At 35.1% G+C, this 20,160-nt stretch overlaps 1 protein-coding gene across 1 annotated transcript in view; it reads left to right on the forward strand.

Moving 5' to 3' along the window:
- LOC141460880 (uncharacterized) overlaps positions 1-20,160 on the forward strand; it is a 130,800-nt gene that overhangs the window by 29,646 nt on the left and 80,994 nt on the right. Inside the window, exon 2 of the mRNA XM_074141306.1 lies at positions 17,738-17,814. Within this exon, the coding sequence (XP_073997407.1) occupies positions 17,746-17,814 (69 nt within the window). The 5' untranslated portion in view covers positions 17,738-17,745. The remainder of the gene's footprint in view (positions 1-17,737; positions 17,815-20,160) is intronic.

Below are 20,160 nucleotides of genomic sequence, written 5' to 3' on the forward strand. Positions count from 1 at the left end.
TATTCGAGATGTTTTCCTGATAGGGTGTTCCAAACGCTAAGACGATCGTGGAGGTGTACTGGCGGTCAAGATTTTCTCTTCCTAGGAGCTTCTTACAGCTCACTATCCGGTGATGGACAGTGTTGTCTGCAACGAGAGAACACTGTCCGGAGGCCGGCAGTGCACTGGAAAAAAAAATGAAGATTTTAAAACATGTAGTGTAATGTAATGGTTGTGGGTGAGTCAGAATAAATTTGTTTTATCATCAAATAAAAGCAACCAACACATCATGTTAATGTACCCTGTATCAAGACTTCATGACCTGTGATTACGATAAGAATATCTTGCCAGAGTGTTGGTCTAATGATTAAAAGCGTGGTTTTTTAAGTGAGAGGTCCCCAGTTCGAATCCTGCCTATGCAGTTATTCATAATACTTAATTCATCATAATACTTTTTTTTAATAAAATGTAGTCATACGAGGGATTCGAACTGGGGGATCTCCCACTTACAAAGCCACGCTCTTGACCACTAGACCAACACCCGCCCCTCCCTGGCCAAAAATAAAGATACAGCAACGAGGGTGGAAAATTTGAAAACTAGACCAAAATAAACATATAGTTTACTTCGTGAGTTTTTTCGAAATTCCGCTTTCCTAAAAAGTTATTTGCGTTTGGTGCGTTTTAAATGGATCACCCTGTATGCTATTTAAAGCAATTTTTAAAAAATACTCAGCGTAATCTTAAGGAATGATTTAGAACAAGTACTTCATTTCAAAAATGGATTTACAGCAGTAAAAATTCTTGATTGATCAGGTGTTATTCATCAATTGCTATAAAAACATCAAGCTGTATCGAAAGATGTAGAAATTGCGATTCTCGTATGTTCATACAGCTGAGAAAAAGCATACTTTAGCGTTCCACCAAATTATGGCAGGCGATGTGGAAGACTAACTATAATGTCCCCTTTAACCTCCATTAGCCGGGGAGACGTACGACTTAAGAAAGCACTTTCCAAATCAAGGCAAGTTGTAATTCTGTTTAATAAGAACCCAAAATCCAATGTCACCGTTTCTGTTCAAGGTCTATTTGGAGTTGTACCTCCGAAATAGAATTATGTGCTGTTGAGAATGGTAATCCGCTTATAAAAACTTCCATTTCCCGCCAACCAAGACATAATTACTCAAGACTCAAAAAAAAAAAAAAAAACTGGATTCCGAGCAATGGAGATTTGAAATTAAGGGGGAAAAAATAGAACAACAACCTGTCTGAGATGAAATCGGCTTGAGCCCTTGGAAACAAGCTGAAAGTGGTTCAAAATTGTAATGTCTCTACTCTCTAGGGTGCATTTAACATACGAGGGTCGTTTGAAAAGTCCGTGCAAAAATAAAAACTACTTAATTTTTTGGGGTAAACCTTTTTTATATTTCAACATGGTCTCCTTTTAGGCTTATACACTTCGTCCAACGCTGCTCTAGTTTGTTGATCCCTTCCGAATAATAGGATTTGTCCAAGTCTGAAAAATAGCCATCCGTTTCTGCAATCACCTCCTCGTTTGAATAAAATATTTTTCCCGCCAGCCATTTCTTCATATTGGGGAACAAATAGTAGTCCGAGGGAGCCAAATCTGGAGAATAGGGGGGATGTGAAACGAGTTGGAACCCTATTTCCATTAATTTTGCGACCACAACTGCTGAGGTGTGAGCTGGTGCGTTGTCGTGATGGAAAAGGACTTTTTTGTGGGCCAATCGTGGGCGTTTTTCTTGCAGCTCGGTTTTCAAACGGTCCAATAACGATGAATAATATGCACCTGTAATAGTTTTACCCTTTTCCAGATAGTCGATGAGGATTATTCCTTGCGAATCCCAAAAGGCAGTCGCCATAATCTTTCCGTCCGTTCGCCTTTTTTGGCGCAGATTCCCCCTTGGTAACCCATTGTTTAGATTGTTCTTTGGTCTCAGGAGTGTAGTGATGTATCCATGTTTCATCCATAGTGTCGAAACGTCGCTTAAAGTCCTGCGGATTCTTCTGGAACAGCTGCAAACCGTCCTTGCAACACATCACACGATTTCGTTTTTGGTCAAGCGTGAGCAATCGCGGCACCCATCTTGCGGATAGCATTGTCATGATAAAAATGTTGATGCAAAATATTATGTACCCGTTCATTCGAGATGCCCACAGCACTAGCAATCTCACGCACCTTCACTCTTCTGTCATCCATCACCACATCATGGATTTTATCAATGATTTCTGGAGTAGTAACCTCAACAGGGCGTCCAGAACGTTCAGCGTCACTTGTGCCCATATGGCAACTCCGAAAATTTTAAAACCACTTATAAACTGTTCTAATCGAAGGTGCAGAGTCACCATAATGTTTATCAAGCTTCTCTTTAGTCTCCTGAGGCGTTTTGCCTTTCATAAAGTAGTGTTTAATCAACACACGAAATTCTTTTTCGTCCATTTTTTGAAAATCACTCGACTTCCTCGATTCAAACGAATGCCAAAAACAAAGAAATAGACCGATCTGGCTGAAACTTGGTGTGTGTTCTTCCAAGAGATGCTACTAACTAAACATAACCTCGATACGCGCCAGTAGTGCTATCTCTCTGACTTTGCACGGACTTTTCAAACGACCCTCGTATTTGGATGCAGCGATCTAGAAATTAAAACAATAGGTGAACCTTCTGACGTAAGATAGATAAAAATTCTGTCTAAAACAACGGATTTTCGAGTATTATACTCACCAAATTATGAAATTATGCAGCAATTTTCTTAGGAGGCGGAGATTAGGATGCTAAAGAAAATTCTTGATTATTGGAAACAGAAATGTAACTTACGGGTGACAGGTAGTCTGAACTTTTCAAAATAGATCCAATAAAGACTGGCCTCTCCTGTGGTTTACTCATTAGTAGAGTGTGCTCTATGAAAAAATACCAAACGGAGTTTACGATAGTCAAATCGAGAGAAGTAGTAACCAAGAAAGATTTGGCTGGGCCTGGCAAAATGGGATAAAGAAGAGCTAGCTTGATAGGGCAATTACTTCAGCAGGATCTAGCAAAGGAATGGATGGCATGCAAGAAATCCATCTTAATTTAATGATAATGTTTAAACATATTTAAAGCTAAAGCGCCTCATGAACTGCTTCATAAGATTTATTTTCAGCATTTCCAGAGACTCTCGCATTTCGCACTGCTACGATGAGTTGAAGAGGCTTTTTCCTGCCTATCGCCGCTAATATTTTTTGGCTTCTTTCCTTTTTCAAGTCATCCAGTCTCAAAGGCCGTCCTATATTTTTCAACTCCTTAAGTTTAAATCCTCGATACATTCTCGTAATACTAGATCTCGTTCCTCCGATCTCTATATTCCCTCTCACTGTACCTCATCCTTTGACAAATCCTTCCTTATACGTGCTACCTCTCTCTGGAACTCCTTGCCATCATCTGTCCGCCGTGCTCCTACCCTATCTATCTTTAAATCCCGTCTATTCAGTTATCTCCTTTCTATTCAGCTTCCTCCGAAATTCTAATTGTTTTAATTTATTTCCTTAATTTCTGCTGTTATTTTTATTTTCACTTTTTGTAAATACTTATTTATTTTCTGTTTAATCACAGACCAAACTATTAAGGCCTCTAATTGTTCCTGTATTTATTCTTAGGGGACAGCTGTCCCAGAATAATAAATTTCTTTTCTATTTCTATTTATTGAAAGGTAAATAGCAGGAAGAAAATGCTTGTGATAATTGTTTCATATATTACACAGTAAAACTTCGTACGTAATGAAATTTGGAATTCAGATTTATTATTGTTAAATTTCCCTTCTTAATGATTAAACAATTCAACTTTAATTATTGAATAATTAATTAAGGACAAGAAAACAGCGGACACATCTGTCGCCAAATTTAACTCAGAGTTATTCTCTAAGATATTATTAAAGTACCTTTATGTTCATATACTTATTATTCCTTTACGTCAATAGCTTTTCATAATTAAATCCTAAATTAATGAACGAATTTTAGTAAAGATTCAATAAGTTCAAGATTCGTTGTCATGTCGTTCAACCATCAATGTACTCAAAAGATTGATTTGCGCATACCATTAAAAGTACGCCTACTTCAATATAATATCAACTTCCTCGACTTCAATCATTTTAAATTACAACCTCCCTATTATTTATTTAGCAACCTAATCATATATAATATAATATGTAAATCATTTATTAAAATTAACAAAGCCTTTTGTATTATTTACGATATCTTTGTTTTTTTTTCACTTCATGATTGTTTTACACTCAAAAAAAAAGAAAAAGATAAACAAGAATTTGCGTTAATTAATTTACAAGAGCTTAATTAAAGATTTTTAAAATGGTAAAGTCTGGCGATGAATTCATAGGGGCATAGGCTTTTTATAAATACCGTTACTTTAGCGGTATCGATGTCTTATCGATGGTTACTTAATTATTATTCAACTAGTATAGTACTCGTACTTTGTTTTCTTTTACATGTTTTGTAAATATACTGTAATGTATACTGTTTATTAGGCTTAACAAACCTTAGACTGTAGACTATAGAATTGCATTACATGTGTAGGCCATAAGAATAAATATAAACCCTAGTAGTACAGCATGTCTGTTCACATCTGTCACCAAATGATGGCTGCTAGATATTACAGGCTGTAATGTAACTCTTTAAATAGACTAGATCTCTTTAGAGTTTTGAAGTATGATTACTTAATGGGAGTTTTTGGTTTTATATGTTAGTTTGAACGGATACTGATGTTAGTTGCTAAGCGAAGTTAGGATCTGTCTGGGAAGTTAATGAAATCATAATGGCTTGTAGTAAGAATGAGTAGCTACGAAGACATTATATTCTCCACCAACATTTATGCGCTTAAGTCGATAGCAGAGCTAGCAATGAAATATGAATGTATTTAAAAGCTATAGCCGAATTAGAATGAATGGAAGAAAATGCTTAGAGAAGGTTTACGTGATTTTAATTTTGGTTAAGCTATAAGGATGGCAGGAGCACAGAGTGCTGATCCATCCATTAGCTGTAGTTTATGTAAAAAGCGGTATATAGTAGAATGATGAATGTGTGAAGCGAATGTATTTATAAGTAAGAATGGAGAGTGAGTGATATTCTAGTGATAAGCACCTAGACGATGCTGGCTGTATGGCGGAAGCCAATGCCAAAAAAAAGAGAGAGAGAGAGAAAAAAAAAGAATGAGTAATAAAATCGAATCGATTAAGACTAGCTTCAAAACCACGGTGATTGACTCCAAGCTCTTGTAGCCGGAGTATTTGAGTATTATAGGTATTTATAACCTGAACTCTCTTTCGTACTTCTATCTTCTTCGCTAAAGTGCAGCATTTATTCTATTTGGGAGAAGCCATAATCTGGACGAGTCCCCAGCATCCTAAAATAAATAAATAATAAATGGAGGTGGCTTCCTTGATGAGCTGATTAACGTTGTAACGGTTTTAGTTGGCAAATGGTTTCTAATAATGAAACAAAATTGTTGTTAGATTCCAAACAATTATTAGGAATTAAATATTTTGCTATTCGATTGAACTGATTTTCGATTGCACTGGTACCGAATATATCGATAATGAGACCCTCTGAATAGGAAACAATCTAAATTCGTAGAAAGCTCAAATTTGGCATTTCAAATTGAATCCGATATTAATCTTTTCCGATAAAATGGCTGCGACAATTTTTTCTTAACCATTTTCTTTATTAGATCAAATTTTGTGGTCGGTGTTATGTTCGAAATAGTTTTAACATTTTATTATGTAAATTAGAACAAGAGAAATTCTACGAGAATTTCACATCTGGCACCTAATTTGTGCTTTTATATTGGACGGATAATATCTCTTTTTAGAGTATGTCTGATAAAAAGGATTGCCTATTTATCTTTGCGTTGTCGCGTAGAATCTAGGGTAATTGTAAGCTTCTCATCTTTATGTAGAATTATCACATACCCACACTTATCAGAATCTCTCAGAGTTATTCTCCAACCTATGATTATCTAGTTTAAAAATCTCATGATTTCAACAAATAATGCTAAACTGTATGAGATGTACTATTTTAACATCAACTGTCACTCAGTCACTGTTCATTGAAGTTCTCTGAATTTAGTTTTTCTACAATTTATTTTTTTTAAATCTTTTATTGTAATTGTAACTGCAACAGTTGTTTCAACAAGCAAATATGGTAAAAGATGATTGGAGAAGGCACCCAGTGGTGTCACTCCAGTAACGTGCTTTGCTCACACGATAAGAGAAGATCCCGAGGCCATCTTCTCTTCAGTCACCTTAGAGGATTACCTGGTAATGTGGAGGAAGATAGGTGTTCTATGAGAGGGTTAGGATGAGCTGCTGTAGAGGAATGAACTTTGAAGAAACGAGTGTTAGCAACATCTGTAATGAAAGGGATTTTGAGATCATTATGGATAGTGAGATTAGATACATAGAACGGAGCGTTAAGAAGTTTTCGAAGTATTTTTGACTGTAATGCCTGGAGGCGTAGTGAGTTGGAACGCTTAGTCGATCCCCATACTTCGATGCCGTATGACCAAATGGGACGCAGTAACAGTAGATATAAGAGTCTTTTGTTTTGTAGGGTAAGTTTTGAACGTTTGTCAAGTAGTCTGATGAGAAGTTTTGTAGCGTTGGTTAGTTTCTTGTCTTTTCAGTCTAGTATGGGGAATCCATGTCCACCGTTTGTCTAGGTACAGTCCAAGGTAGCGTACTTTGTCCACAGTTGGTATAGGAGTTTGGTTCAAGAAGATAGGAGGTAGGATTTTCCGTCTGAGAGTAAATACTATAAACTTTGACTGCGTAACGTTAGTTTTGATTCTCCATTTGAGCCAGTCCTGTAAGTGGTTGATGTGTGTTTGTAGAGTTCGTGTAGCTCGAGCTGGTGTTCCTCAGGGCAGTGTCATAGGTCCTCTTCTTTACTCCTTATATACAGCAGATATACCTCAACAACTAAATACCATTCTTTCTACCTTTGCTGATTATACTGCAATCTTATCTCCTCATTCCGATCCTCTTATTGCTACAATTTAAATTTAAAAACTGTTACCAAGTTCAAAACACTACCTGCTCTATCTGCCCTAACCTCTTCCTTCGGCCTTCTATGTTATGAATTAATTTTTGTTCCTGATGCCAATGTTGTCCGTTTTCTTGGGCTGTATTTAGAAAAAAAGATTGACGGGTCCCAGCACACACGACTTAAACGAACTGAAGCGAACAGGCGTTATCGACTACTTAAACGACTGCTAGACCAACGATGTAAGTTTTCTCTTAATAACAAGCCTCTGATTTAAACTTCAACGCCAAAAAACCCACCTGGAGTACAGTATGGAACTGTGGGGTGTAACGAAACGCTCCAATCTTCAACGAATTCAATCTCTTCAGTCCAAAATTCTCCGCACTATCGCTCCATTTTATGTTTCAAATCTAACCATCGACACAGAGTTAGCAATTCCGATTGTAAATCAAGTTGCTCGAATTCGCTACTAGAAACTTTCATCAGAACTTACAGTCTGCTTTCCACTCCTCTTGTCCGAGGCGATTTATTCATCTGCTATCATTCTATTAGTTTAAGGTTGAAAAGCGATTCTTTTAATGAAGAAGAAAGTACAAAATTGTCCTTTGTTAGTTTGATACGCGAATACTAGGCTAATTGCGGCCGAAGTAATAACTGAATCCACCTATATTTAAAAAGTTAATATGACACAATATGGAGGAACATTAAACTGTGGAGAATGCATAACGGTTCTTAATGCTCTTGGTTGTTAATAATAAGACCAAGATTTCATATGATGGCCGTGTTAGTGGAGGACTGGGAGCGGTGGAGCAGGAAACAGTAAAGTACGAGGACTTGGGGCCAGTTTGCTCCTATGCCAAGCTGCAGGCTCCCTGCTGTGTGGGGGTTCCATGCATCGTCATGTTCCCTGGTGGCCTCTCTTTCTACACAAACACATGCATGCACGCATTCATTGCAAAGATTCTTTAGCTCTTTCTTTTGCCCGCATCAAATGGGACTAAAAATATACTTTTCAAGCCAACATATAGTTAGAAAGTACGAATGTAAATTGTAATGAGTTCGCAACCAGCATAATACTGCATATTGATTATGAATATCATGATTGTTAATATCAACAGCAGTAGAGAATGTGCATGCTCATCTGAGTTAAGCATTTCTGCAGCTACATGACCAGTAATCATGAGATTCGAAAAATGTATTATTATTTCTTTAGTGTCGAAGTCATGACCAAATATCTTCCTTCAAATCATCCTGATTATTGACTCCTAATTATTTGCTTTTTGGCAAGACTTGGTTCATTCTACCTCTTTGACAATTATCTCTAAAAGCTTCTGCGTCATTCTTAATCCTATTTATGAATACCTAAAATATTAATAAAATATTTTGTCTGAGGTGGTCTTATTTTACACCCAGTTTGACATAAAGGTAATAATTACCGAATATATAGGCTTCGTGACCGTAAATTATTAAACTAAGGATTCAAGATTGGTGAGGAATCGGTCAAATAAGTCTTTTTGCCAACGTTTCGACAAATAAAAAAAAAATTAACAATACAAATAAATACAATAAAAATAGAAAGATATCTAACTTCTGTACATAATTATTGCTGTGTTTTTTAAATTTACTTCTAATCATTTGGTTCTTATGGTATTTAGTTCATAAGGGCTTTTGGTTTTTCCTGTTTGTTTTTTTGTATTAATGAAATTTCCCAATATCTATTTTATTTACTCCTTTGTCAAAATTGAACATTGTAATTAGTCTATTGTATCTGTCCCATTGTCATTACCAAAATTCCCGTGTAAGTCCCGCTATATTTGTACGAGGGTCGTTTGAAAAGTCCGTGCAAAAATAAAAACTACTTAATTTTTTGGGGTAAACCTTTTTTATTTTTCAACATAGTCTCCTTTTAGGCTTATACACTTCGTCCAACGCTGCTCTAGTTTGTTAATCCCTTCCGAATAACAGGATTTGTCCAAGTCTGAAAAATAGCCATTCGTTTCTGCAATCACCTCCTCGTTTGAATAAAATCTTTTTCCCGCCAGCCATTTCTTCATATTGGGGAACAAATAGTAGTCCGAGGGAGCCAAGTCTGGAGAATAGGGGGGATATGAAACGAGTTGGAACCCTATTTCCATTAATTTTGCGACCACAACTGCTGGGGTGTGAGCTAGTGCGTTGTCGTGATGGAAAAGGACTTTTTTGTGGGCCAATCGTGGGCGTTTTTCTTGCAGCTCGGTTTTCAAACGGTCCAATAACGATGAATAATATGCACCTGTAATAGTTTTACCCTTTTCTAGATAGTCGATGAGGATTTTTCCTTGCGAATTCCAAAAGACAGTCGCCATAATCTTTCCGGCCGAAGGAACGGTCTTCGCCTTTTTTGGCGCAGATTCCCCCTTGGTAACCCACTGTTTAGATTGTTCTTTGGTCTCAGGAGTGTAATGATGTATCCATGTTTCATCCACAGTGACGAAACGACGCTTAAAGTCCTGCGGATTCTTCTGGAACAGCTGCAAACCGTCCTTGCAACACTTCACACGATTTCGTTTTTGGTCAAGCGTGAGCAATCGCGGCACCCATCTTGCGGATAGCTTTGTCATGTCCAAATGTTGATGCAAAATATTATGTACCCGTTCATTCGAGATGCCCACAGCACTAGCAATCTCACGCACCTTCACTCTTCTGTCATCCATCACCATATCGTGGATTTTATCAATGATTTCTGGAGTAGTAACCTCAACAGGGCGTCCAGAACGTTCAGCGTCACTTGTGCCCATATGGCCACTCCGAAAATTTTAAAACCACTTATAAACTGTTCTAATCGAAGGTGCAGGTCACCATAATGTTTATCAAGCTTCTCTTTAGTCTCCTGAGGCGTTTTGCCTTTCATAAAGTAGTGTTTAATCAACACACGAAATTCTTTTTCGTCCATTTTTTGAAAATCACTCGACTTCCTCGATTCAAACGAATGCCAAACACAAAGAAATAGACCGATCTGGCTGAAACTTGGTGTGTGTTCTTCCAAGAGATGCTACTAACTAAACATAACCTCGATACGCGCCAGTGGTGCTATCTCTCTGACTTTGCACGGACTTTTCAAACGACCCTCGTATCTATAATATCCCTGTTCTCCAGTTCTGGCTCTTAGTTTCTGTAACTCGACCAACCCGTATAGCCACGTAAGTTTCAATAATTATAAAGAATTTATATTTGTATTTGTAATATCCAGGCCCTGAAGAAGACAATATATTTGTCGAAACGTTGGCAAAAAGACGAGTTGTTTTTTATTTGACCGATTCCTCGCCAATCTTGAATCCTTAGTAATAATTACTATTTTCTTTAGTAGACTGGTGAATTCAGAACACAAGTAATGGAGCAAAGTACCTTTTGCATCTGATTAATCAATTGAAGAAGTTATTTATTGGGCCCTTAATGTTTTTTTGATAATTTTAATCTTAAAATATGACTTAATTGATGCAACTTTGTTTACAAAAAATTAGTCCATTGCAACCATAGAATGGAAAATGATCTATCTGAGGTGATGTCCAGAAACATTACTCTAAAACAGTATTGGCAAAAGAGAGAACCCATATTCGTGTTAAATTTTAAAGGATATCAAAAAAGCTGAAGAAAAAACTATTGATCAGAAAGCATGAGAAACAATTAGATTGAATCAGTGAAAAATTTGTCGGAAATTAAAGAAAATAGAGTGTGAACAATCTTGGAATGGAAGTAATTTTATTATGCAGAGAACTGTGTCATTTCTGGCCGCCACACTAGTAATTTATAGAACAGAAAACTAGTAAATTACTATTCGTGTGGTCATTAACACCACTCTAAAACTAGGGTTACTAATAGTTGTAACCCTTGAAAGTTTCTTTTAGTTGTCGACAGCTTTCCACCTAATTTCCCTAGATAGTTTAATTTGCTTTATCATTTGCGCTGCTTATCAAATATGTAATTTTATCAGCGTTTTTTTCTTTTTTTTAAACTTTATTCTTTAATCACCATAAATGTCTGCCTTGGTAATTGTAGTAATTTCCGGTCCAAATAAAGTATAGATATTTTGTTTTGAAAATGGGATACTGTACAAAAAATGATGGGTTAATGGGGATTGAGAACTCAGAAACTGCTGAATTGCAAAAAGAGTTTTTGAGAGGTTAGCTGTTATAGAGTTTATGCAACTTTCTTTGTATCCTGTATCAATTTTGCTTGATTGATTGTTGCATCACTTGCATTATAATCGGTGCAACAACTTTCTTTTGATTTGCCGCATATATGAATTTGGTACCATTAACTGCGTGATTCTGCTGTGCCATGAACAACCAGAATCATTTTTACCTGCCACTGTTCATAAAAACAGCCGCAAGCACAACACAGTAATCAGCTGCAGCTGGTTTTAAGTTTATTCATTACACTTTTCAAAATAATAAATGCATGCCACCTCGGAGGAAATGCACCTCTCCAGCTCTGATAACCAATAGGCTATCTGGGGAAAACGCTAGAGATTGAAAATAGCCACTTCCTTGGAAGGAAAGAGATTCACATATCCTCCATAATAAAAGTGAGTCACTGATATTAGGATTATCACTACCAAAAACTCCTTAATAATCCTTCCTCTCCAAAAGATGGTACATCCTGCTCCGCCGCTCCACATTTCTTGGGATTTCAACTGCCTTCCTGAGCCCCCATTAACTGGTTTGTATTGTTAAGCTTAAAAATACAAATAATTAATACGCTTAATGTAATTTTTTATGAAAAATTTGAACTACATGTTAAATTACTTTCGAAAATACTAAAAATATTCTAAAACATACCTTTATTTATTTGTTTATTTTAATAAAACTGGTATAATTAATAATAATCCATTTGAGATTTATCATATTGTTGTAATCCTCATATTTCTTTACGCTAAACTAAGTTAAGCTAACAAAAAATACAGTGAATTAAACGAAAACTTTAAAGAACTGTTCGAATTAGCAAAATAAAAAAAATGAGTGACTCATTTTAGAATTATATTCAATGTTAATTTTTTTTTCAGATACATTTCATTCCAGAATTGAAATCTAGTTTCAAAAACCCACAGGGGTCCCATCAGAAGGCAAGCTACAAGTTATTATAATTCCTGTTTAGATGTCACTTCAGACAAACATAATTTTAAAAGCAAGAACCGGTTTAAAATAATTGTTTTTGGGAAATCTCAAAATGTAATATCTATATCTAAACGTTAAAATCCAATTTTGTTTTTAAAATAATCGACTAGAAGTGAGATTTACGAGGGTCGTTTGAAAAGTCCGTGCAAAGTCAGAGAGATAGCACTACTGGCGCGTATCGAGGTTATGTTTAGTTAGTAGCATCTCTTGGAAGAACACACACCAAGTTTCAGCCAGATCGGTCTATTTCTTTGTGTTTGGCATTCGTTTGAATCGAGGAAGTCGAGTGATTTTCAAAAAATGGACGAAAAAGAATTTCGTGTGTTGATTAAACACTACTTTATGAAAGGCAAAACGCCTCAGGAGACTAAAGAGAAGCTTGATAAACATTAAGGTGACTCTGCACCTTCGATTAGAACAGTTTATAAGTGGTTTCAAAATTTTCGGAGTGACCATATGGGCACAAGTGACGCTGAACGTTCTGGACGCCCTGTTGAGGTTACTAATACAAAAATCATTGATAAAATCCATGATATGGTGATGGATGAAAGAAGAGTGAAGGTGCGTGAGATTGCTAGTGCTGTGGGCATCTCGAATGAACGGGTACATAATATTTTGCATCAACATTTGGACATGACAAAGCTATCCGCAAGATGGGTGCCGCGATTGCTCACGCTTGACCAAAAACGAAATCGTGTGAAGTGTTGCAAGGACGGTTTGCAGCTGTTCCAGAAGAATCCGCAGGACTTTAAGCGTCGTTTCGTCACTGTGGATGAAACATGGATACATCACTACACTCCTGAGACCAAAGAACAATCTAAACAATGGTTTACCAAGGGGAAATCTGCGCCAAAAAAAGGCGAAGACCGTTCCTTCGGCCGGAAAGATTATGGCGACTGTCTTTTTGGGATTCGCAAGGAATAATCCTCATCGACTATCTGGAAAAGGGTAAAACTATTACAGGTGCATATTATTCATCGTTATTGGACCGTTTGAAAACCGAGCTGCAAGAAAAATTGGCCCACAAAAAAGTCCTTTTCCATCACGACAACGCACTAGCTCACACCTCAGCAGTTGTAGTCGCAAAATTAATGGAAATAGGGTTCCAACTCGTTACACATCCCCCCTATTCTCCAGACTTGGCTCCCTCGGACTACTATTTGTTCCCCAATATGAAGAAATGGCTGGCGGGAAAAAGATTTTATTCAAACGAGGAGGTGATTGCAGAAACGAATGGCTATTTTTCAGACTTGGACAAATCCTATTATTCGGAAGGGATCAACAAACTAGAGCAGCGTTGGACGAAGTGTATAAGCCTAAAAGGAGACTATGTTGAAAAATAAAAAAGGTTAACCCCCAAAAATTAAGTAGTTTTTATTTTTGCACCGACTTTTCAAACGACCCTCGTAATTCCAAAAGGTTAGGCACAACTAAATAATTGTTGCATTTTTTGTTTTTTCCTTGATTTGCTCAAAAATGGCTTGTATTTTCGTGTCTATTTCTCATTTAAACATTTTATGAACAGCAAAGAAAACTCCTCTTAGTTTTAGAATAAACATTTAACAAGATTCATTATCTCGAACATTTTTATAAACTTTTTTAAAGAAAGCTATAAGCAAGTTCTAAACAAATGTAGATCAGTTTAATATTTTCCAAATCAGTATTTTTGTTTTACATTATTGATGCAATTGATTGATTAAAAAAAAAGAAAAAGCATTGCAGTAAAGATAACAATTGATCACGAGATGGACCCTTTATACACGCAATGTTGCCTGAAACTATAAATTTGCCTGAAACTATAAATTTTCTGTGATTGTTTTTAAATTAAACAAAGAAATATTTGATTTTGTAATTAAAAGTATTCAGTGATCACTTTCGTGCAGTTTTTATTGCTGCATTTCAATTATAATTTGCCATAATTCAATAATACCATACATTTTTTTTAAACTTTTCAACTAAAAATATCTTTTGAATATTTAATTTTGTTTTTAAACAGAAAAAAGAACTCCAACAATAATTCATATTTCCCTGACGTTGTTCTGAATTAAATATTTAGGTAATTGAATATTAATTAACACTTTGTTTTTAACAAAAAGCTTTAGATTAAAGAATTAATTATAAATATGATTTTCATATTTTTCGGCTGCAACTTTTGAATTAATAATAACAATATAAAAGCATTAGGTAATTTAATTTTTAAACTAAGTTTTACTACTTAGTTTTGAGAACAGTGCATTTTTTTGACGTGAATACGTCTTTAAATTTGCTATCATATGGTGGCAATCCAAAAAATCTAATGATACCAAAATCGGGGGATACAGTTTGGCATTATAGTTTCGAATCTATCGTCTACATCCAAAATTAAATTATACCACTGGATAGCTAAAGGATCAAAGAATTCATTACGATAAGCGAGGACAGTGAGGCATCGCGCGCGGTGGAGGGGGAAGCGTCGCCATTTTGAGATAATTTTGCTGCGTATCGAGATTTGCAATTAGTATAACTTTTGACTCAGAGAAGATACGATGTTCGTTTAAGTTTTAATCGTCAGCTGTTATCACAATCTATCCATTGTATATAAAACATTGGTGTAAAATAGTGACAGTGAATATAATAAGGTGTTAGAATAAAAAAATATTATCAAAAATATATAATGTCGCGGCCTGTACGCGTCGAAAAGCCAAAACCAAATACAGAGATCGTATACGGTTGGAAAGGGCTTCTCAAGAACAATCGAATGGTAAACAATCGCCGGTGGAGTCGCCATATATCGCAACATCAATAGCCTCACTGATTGTAGTAGAGTTAACATTGACATTTCGGAAATTTATTTGGAAATGAAAGATGCAAAAGCTGGTGATGTCTGTCTAGTAAACGAAAAAGGTCAATGGCATCTTTAAATTCGTACTCGGGTGTGTGTATATCTATCCGGGCACAGCGTTAGCAGAAATTAAACTCTTTATGTTACGATCGTTGTTAAAATATTCCAAAAACATCGCTAAAATTATACCCGATTACGAGCCTGATCTTACTACACCAATTATGATAGTTGGAGATTTTAATGTTGATGTCTCACAAAACCGCTAATTGCCCGACTTCGAGCTCAGCGTGTTCAATTTGTCTTATATTGAAACTTCTCCAACAACGTTAGGTAATACCTATATTGTTTTAACGTTTACCAGAAATCTCGATATATCGTGTATGCCATTTGTGTCATACTTTTCGTATCACAGACCTATAATTAATAAAGTTATATTGTAACATAGTAATTATTTGTTTCCTTGATTTCATCCTAAATACATAAATAAAAATATTTTATATACAAAATATAACCCGTTAAGTAAACGTATTCACGTACAACACACGGCCGTGCCCATGACACAGCCACAGTAGAGCTTTTTTTTGAATTAAAAATTAAAAACTGTCTGTTATGTTAAAACAGAGAGATAAAACAAAATGTAAAGCTATTTATCTATGTCTTCGAAGAGTTCTTTAAAGCGAATGAAGACACAATAAAAGCAACTGCAACAGCTCTGCCATATCAGTGAACTTAATTCTGCCATTAAATACCCCCCTTTACAATCTCGCTTTTAGTTATCTACACTCATTCATTCCCAGCTTCCATTTAATTCGGGGCCATCTTCCCCTTATACCAATCTAGTTCTCCAATTAAAGGTGTTCAAAGTCATGTATCTTCTGTCAGTTTGTGTAAACCCCTCTTCATCGTCCGACATTACAACTTTTAGATAGCCAATTCTTAATTTTGTTAATCTCACCCATCACGGCCTAAACCTTCTTCTCGAGCAGAAGATTTCCACGTTTTTTTTTGTTTAAAGATTGAACGGAATCACTTAACAACTTAAAAGGGAATAACTTAACCAAAGTCATTGTATAACCAACAGAAAAGTGTGTTTTATTGGGTTGACTGAGTTAAGCCGCTAAACCATGGTTTTTAGAATTAGACCACAGCTGTGAATTTATTACCAGTCTCTTGTTGTTCCATTATTTCTTCTTCTACTTTTTATTCTCTTTTTTAATCTCCTTTTATACTTCAGTGTACAATAACTTCTCTTCTCTGCTCCATCAACTTGTAATTACTGTTACTTTGTCTTTCTTTAAAACAGATCTTTCTTTTTGTAGCTAACTTAACATCCATTTTTTTATTTTAATAACTTTTGTTTTCATTTAAAAACGTTTTACAAAGAGACGAATAATTATTTTCTTCATCTTACATTATTCTTATTCTACTATTAAGAAAAGGAATAGCCTTCTTGTGGTTGTTCGATTTTCAATTTACACCTGATTTATCCGTATTTTAAGTCCAAATCCATTATTCTATTAATATTTATTCTATAAATTGATGTTTGTTTCGCCGAGAAATTCAAATTTAGTATTTGGAATCGTTCGCACCATAAGCTTTTTTGGACAAAGTCAGTCAATCTGATGGAACACTTAAGAGAATCAGTTTTCCAATTTAATCTGGTTTTAATCTAGCTAGAGCTTGTGTTCCTCTAGGACAGCATCCTAGGTCCTCTTCTTTACTCCTTATTCAGCAGATATACCTCAGAATCCAAATATGCTGACGATACTGCAATCCTGTCTCCTCATTCCGATCCTCTTACCATTTCAAGGGCTCTTCAAATGCTCACCAATCACTTACAAGGCTGGCTTAACAAATGGCGAATCAAAACTAACGGTACCAAATTAAAATATAAATAGTATTTACTCTTAGAAGAAAAATCTTACTTCCCATCTTTATCAACCAATTTCCTGTACCAACTGTGGACAAAGTACTCTACCTTGGACTGTACCTAGAAGCAAACGGTTGACATGGAATACCGCCATACTAGACTGAATAGACAAGAAACTAACCAAAGCTACAAAACTTCTCGCTACAGAACTTCTTGAAAAACGATCGAAACTTAACCTAAATATCAAAAGACTCTTATACCTTCTGCTACTGCGACCTATTTGGTCATACGGCATCGAAGTATGGGGATCGACTAAGCGTTCCAACTATCTGCGCCTACAGGTATTACAGTCAAAAATACTACGAAAAACTGCTTAACACTCCGTTCTATAATTCTAACCTCACCATCCAAAATCTCTTTCGTTAAAGATCTTGCTAAAACCGCTGCTCATCTTAACCCTCTAATTGAACACCTATCTTCTTCCACAATACCAGGTAATCCTCCAAGAAGATTGAAGAGAAGATAGCCTCGCGATCTGCTCTCATCGTGAGAGCAGTATAGTAAAATATTCACGATAATGGAGTGACGCCTTCTCCACTCAATATTCCTGATATTGTTTTATCATTTAACACATTTGATTGTTGCAACAATTGTTGCAGTTGTAAAGTTCAATTAAAGATTAATAATAAAATTAATTAATTATATTTTCTTTATAGAATATTATTGAAAAACTTTGAATTTTTCTATGTTTCAAACTTCTGAACCCTCTCCATGAGTGCGCCTGTGAATAACTGTTGATGAGTAGGTTTTCTATTTAAATAATTATGTATGAAATTAGTAAATAATAAAGTTCTGTTCTGTTTGAATAGATGCTGTGATGAAGATGGCCTCTTATATACTGTTGACAGTGGTCGCCTTGTTTGATTCGTCAGCGTTCTCAGCTAGGGTAAGTCGCATGTCCATTTTAATTACTTTTAACTAAACACAGACACATACGTATACTCCATTTAAGAGCGCATCTGTGTTTGGAACTTTTATTAATGTTCTGTACTCAGAACATCTGTTCTCTGTTAATATTAAAGGACTTATTCATTCATATAAATAGAACTACGCCTGCCTCTGCAATCCCCCCAAAAAATGTGTTGAAGTAGACTAAATTAAGTAGTTTATTTTATTTGGTTATAGTCTTTTTATTCTTTTCTAGCCTGTAAGAGCACATTTATTAATTAACTCCGTTGTTACAAGAAAAGAAGGTTATAGCCTAACTGTCGATTAATTTAAAAGGAACAGCCAGTTTCATTCAAGAAGACTTGTAAACTTGATCCAGCTAATTAAAAGTTCTTAAATTAATTATTACTGATTAATCAACGATATGCTTTCAACAGCATCATTATTTTTTAATATTCCGCATAATTATACATTTTTGTTTGATACTCGTTAATTATTTTAAGATCTTTTGTGCCCATTTTAATGGAAATAGGAAGATGTTCTACCATGAAACTTGAGCATATTCTCTTACATGGTTGATTTTTAAAATATTTATATTAAAAACCATTAGCTTTGACATATAATCGATGCTTTTTGGTCGCATCAAAAGCTTTTTCCATTTCAGTTTGTGTTGAGATGAATCTAAACATTTAAGTAAAGCTTCATGAAATACTGCAAGATGCAGTCTTTGAAGCAATGCGTTGATTACCTTCATTAAGATGCATTTTTGGTGCATAAAGTTGAATTTTATGGAAATGGTTGAGAACAAGGACCAATTAGGGATAATTAGCCGTATTTGTTGGTACCATTAAATGAAACTGCAAAGTACATAACAATATTAATTGTTCTACAAGATTAGAGCTTTAAAAAAGAAAAGCGTTGTAGTAAAATATGACTCTAATGGCAGTCACCTGGTTAAAGGTAATAACTACCACTAGTTAGTAACAAACTACTTTGAATTATTTTTTATTTAAAAATATTTTCTCTTTAATGTTCTCAGCTATAAAGAATCCTCAAGTTCTTTTACCATTGGTTGTTAAAAACTTCAAAGGATACTGAGATATTAATGTGGAAATTGTTAACAAAGTACCTTTACGCATTACGTATGCGCATATATGTGCAATTATACGCATGAAATGCCGCTATTTTTTGTGTCCTACTTCCGTTTCTATCTCACTCAAACATATTCACATTCTGTTCTGTTGTTAGATAGTGGAATTTGCAAATATAAATGTTCACCATCCACTTTTGTTGCACAATTAGGGGGCAGTTTAACCTCTCTTTTGTTAAATTCAAAACAGCTGCACTCGAGTGAAAATGTTTACTAGCATTCTTGAAATACTATACTTTACACATTTTATAGCGATAAAAATAAAAAATACTTTGAGAAAGAGCAGTAACATAATTAAAATTATCTAGTTACAAAATTCTGTTAATTATTGGGTTTTGAACGTTTATAAATACTTGGTTATAAGATGTGGTGATAAAATTAGTTGTTTTCACTTCTACAAATATCTCTAATTGCTGGGGGGAAAAAAACAATGAAATTTTACACTAAAGTGGCACTTTTGGTTCAACCAAATTTCTTTGAATTTGAAGTTATATTTACTTAAATCCAAAAAGCTGAGGATTATGGCTTTAGTTGTATAGTATAAAGTTAAAAGTCTATAATATTATAAATATTATAATATAATATAAAAGTTAACCTGTAAACAATTTGCCATTTAGTACCAAAAGATGAAGGAAAGTGTTTCAGGTAGATTATTATTCTCAAGGAGCAGAAACTGTACTAAAAGAATTAAATAAACAAATTCTCAATTTAAGAGTTATCACTTGTACATTTTTAATTCTATTTGATGAAATATTAAATACCACTCCTTTAAATACCATCTTATTAGAGAAGGTTGAACGATGACGTAGATCGTATGTCCTCCACATTCTTAGTAATGTTGCTAGTTCGTCTTCTTGGTGGACATATTTTTTTGTTACTCCTAACAAAAAATATCTGACAAAGCAAATCCACTGAGGAATGGAGCTGTTGTCCTGCCACGTTGTGCAGTGTACACTGACTGACCTTTAACTTCTGATGCAATTGAACATTCCAGCTTTGAAGGAGTTATTTTAAATTTAAGGCGACTGTAGTGGAAGATGTAGTGGACGATGTAGAGGGAATTGTTGAATGATTAAGAAAGAATCTAATAAGAGAAATTAAACTTCTGTGAACTGCATAAATTATTACGCACAAAAATTATTTCATTTTTAAGTCATTTAGCAGTAAGCAACCAGGATTAAAATTAGAAAAGAT

Source organism: Rhodnius prolixus, unplaced genomic scaffold (genome assembly GCF_049639745.1).
Source record: "Rhodnius prolixus isolate KJV_2025 unplaced genomic scaffold, Rpr scaffold_6, whole genome shotgun sequence".
Lineage (NCBI taxonomy): Eukaryota > Metazoa > Arthropoda > Insecta > Hemiptera > Reduviidae > Rhodnius > Rhodnius prolixus.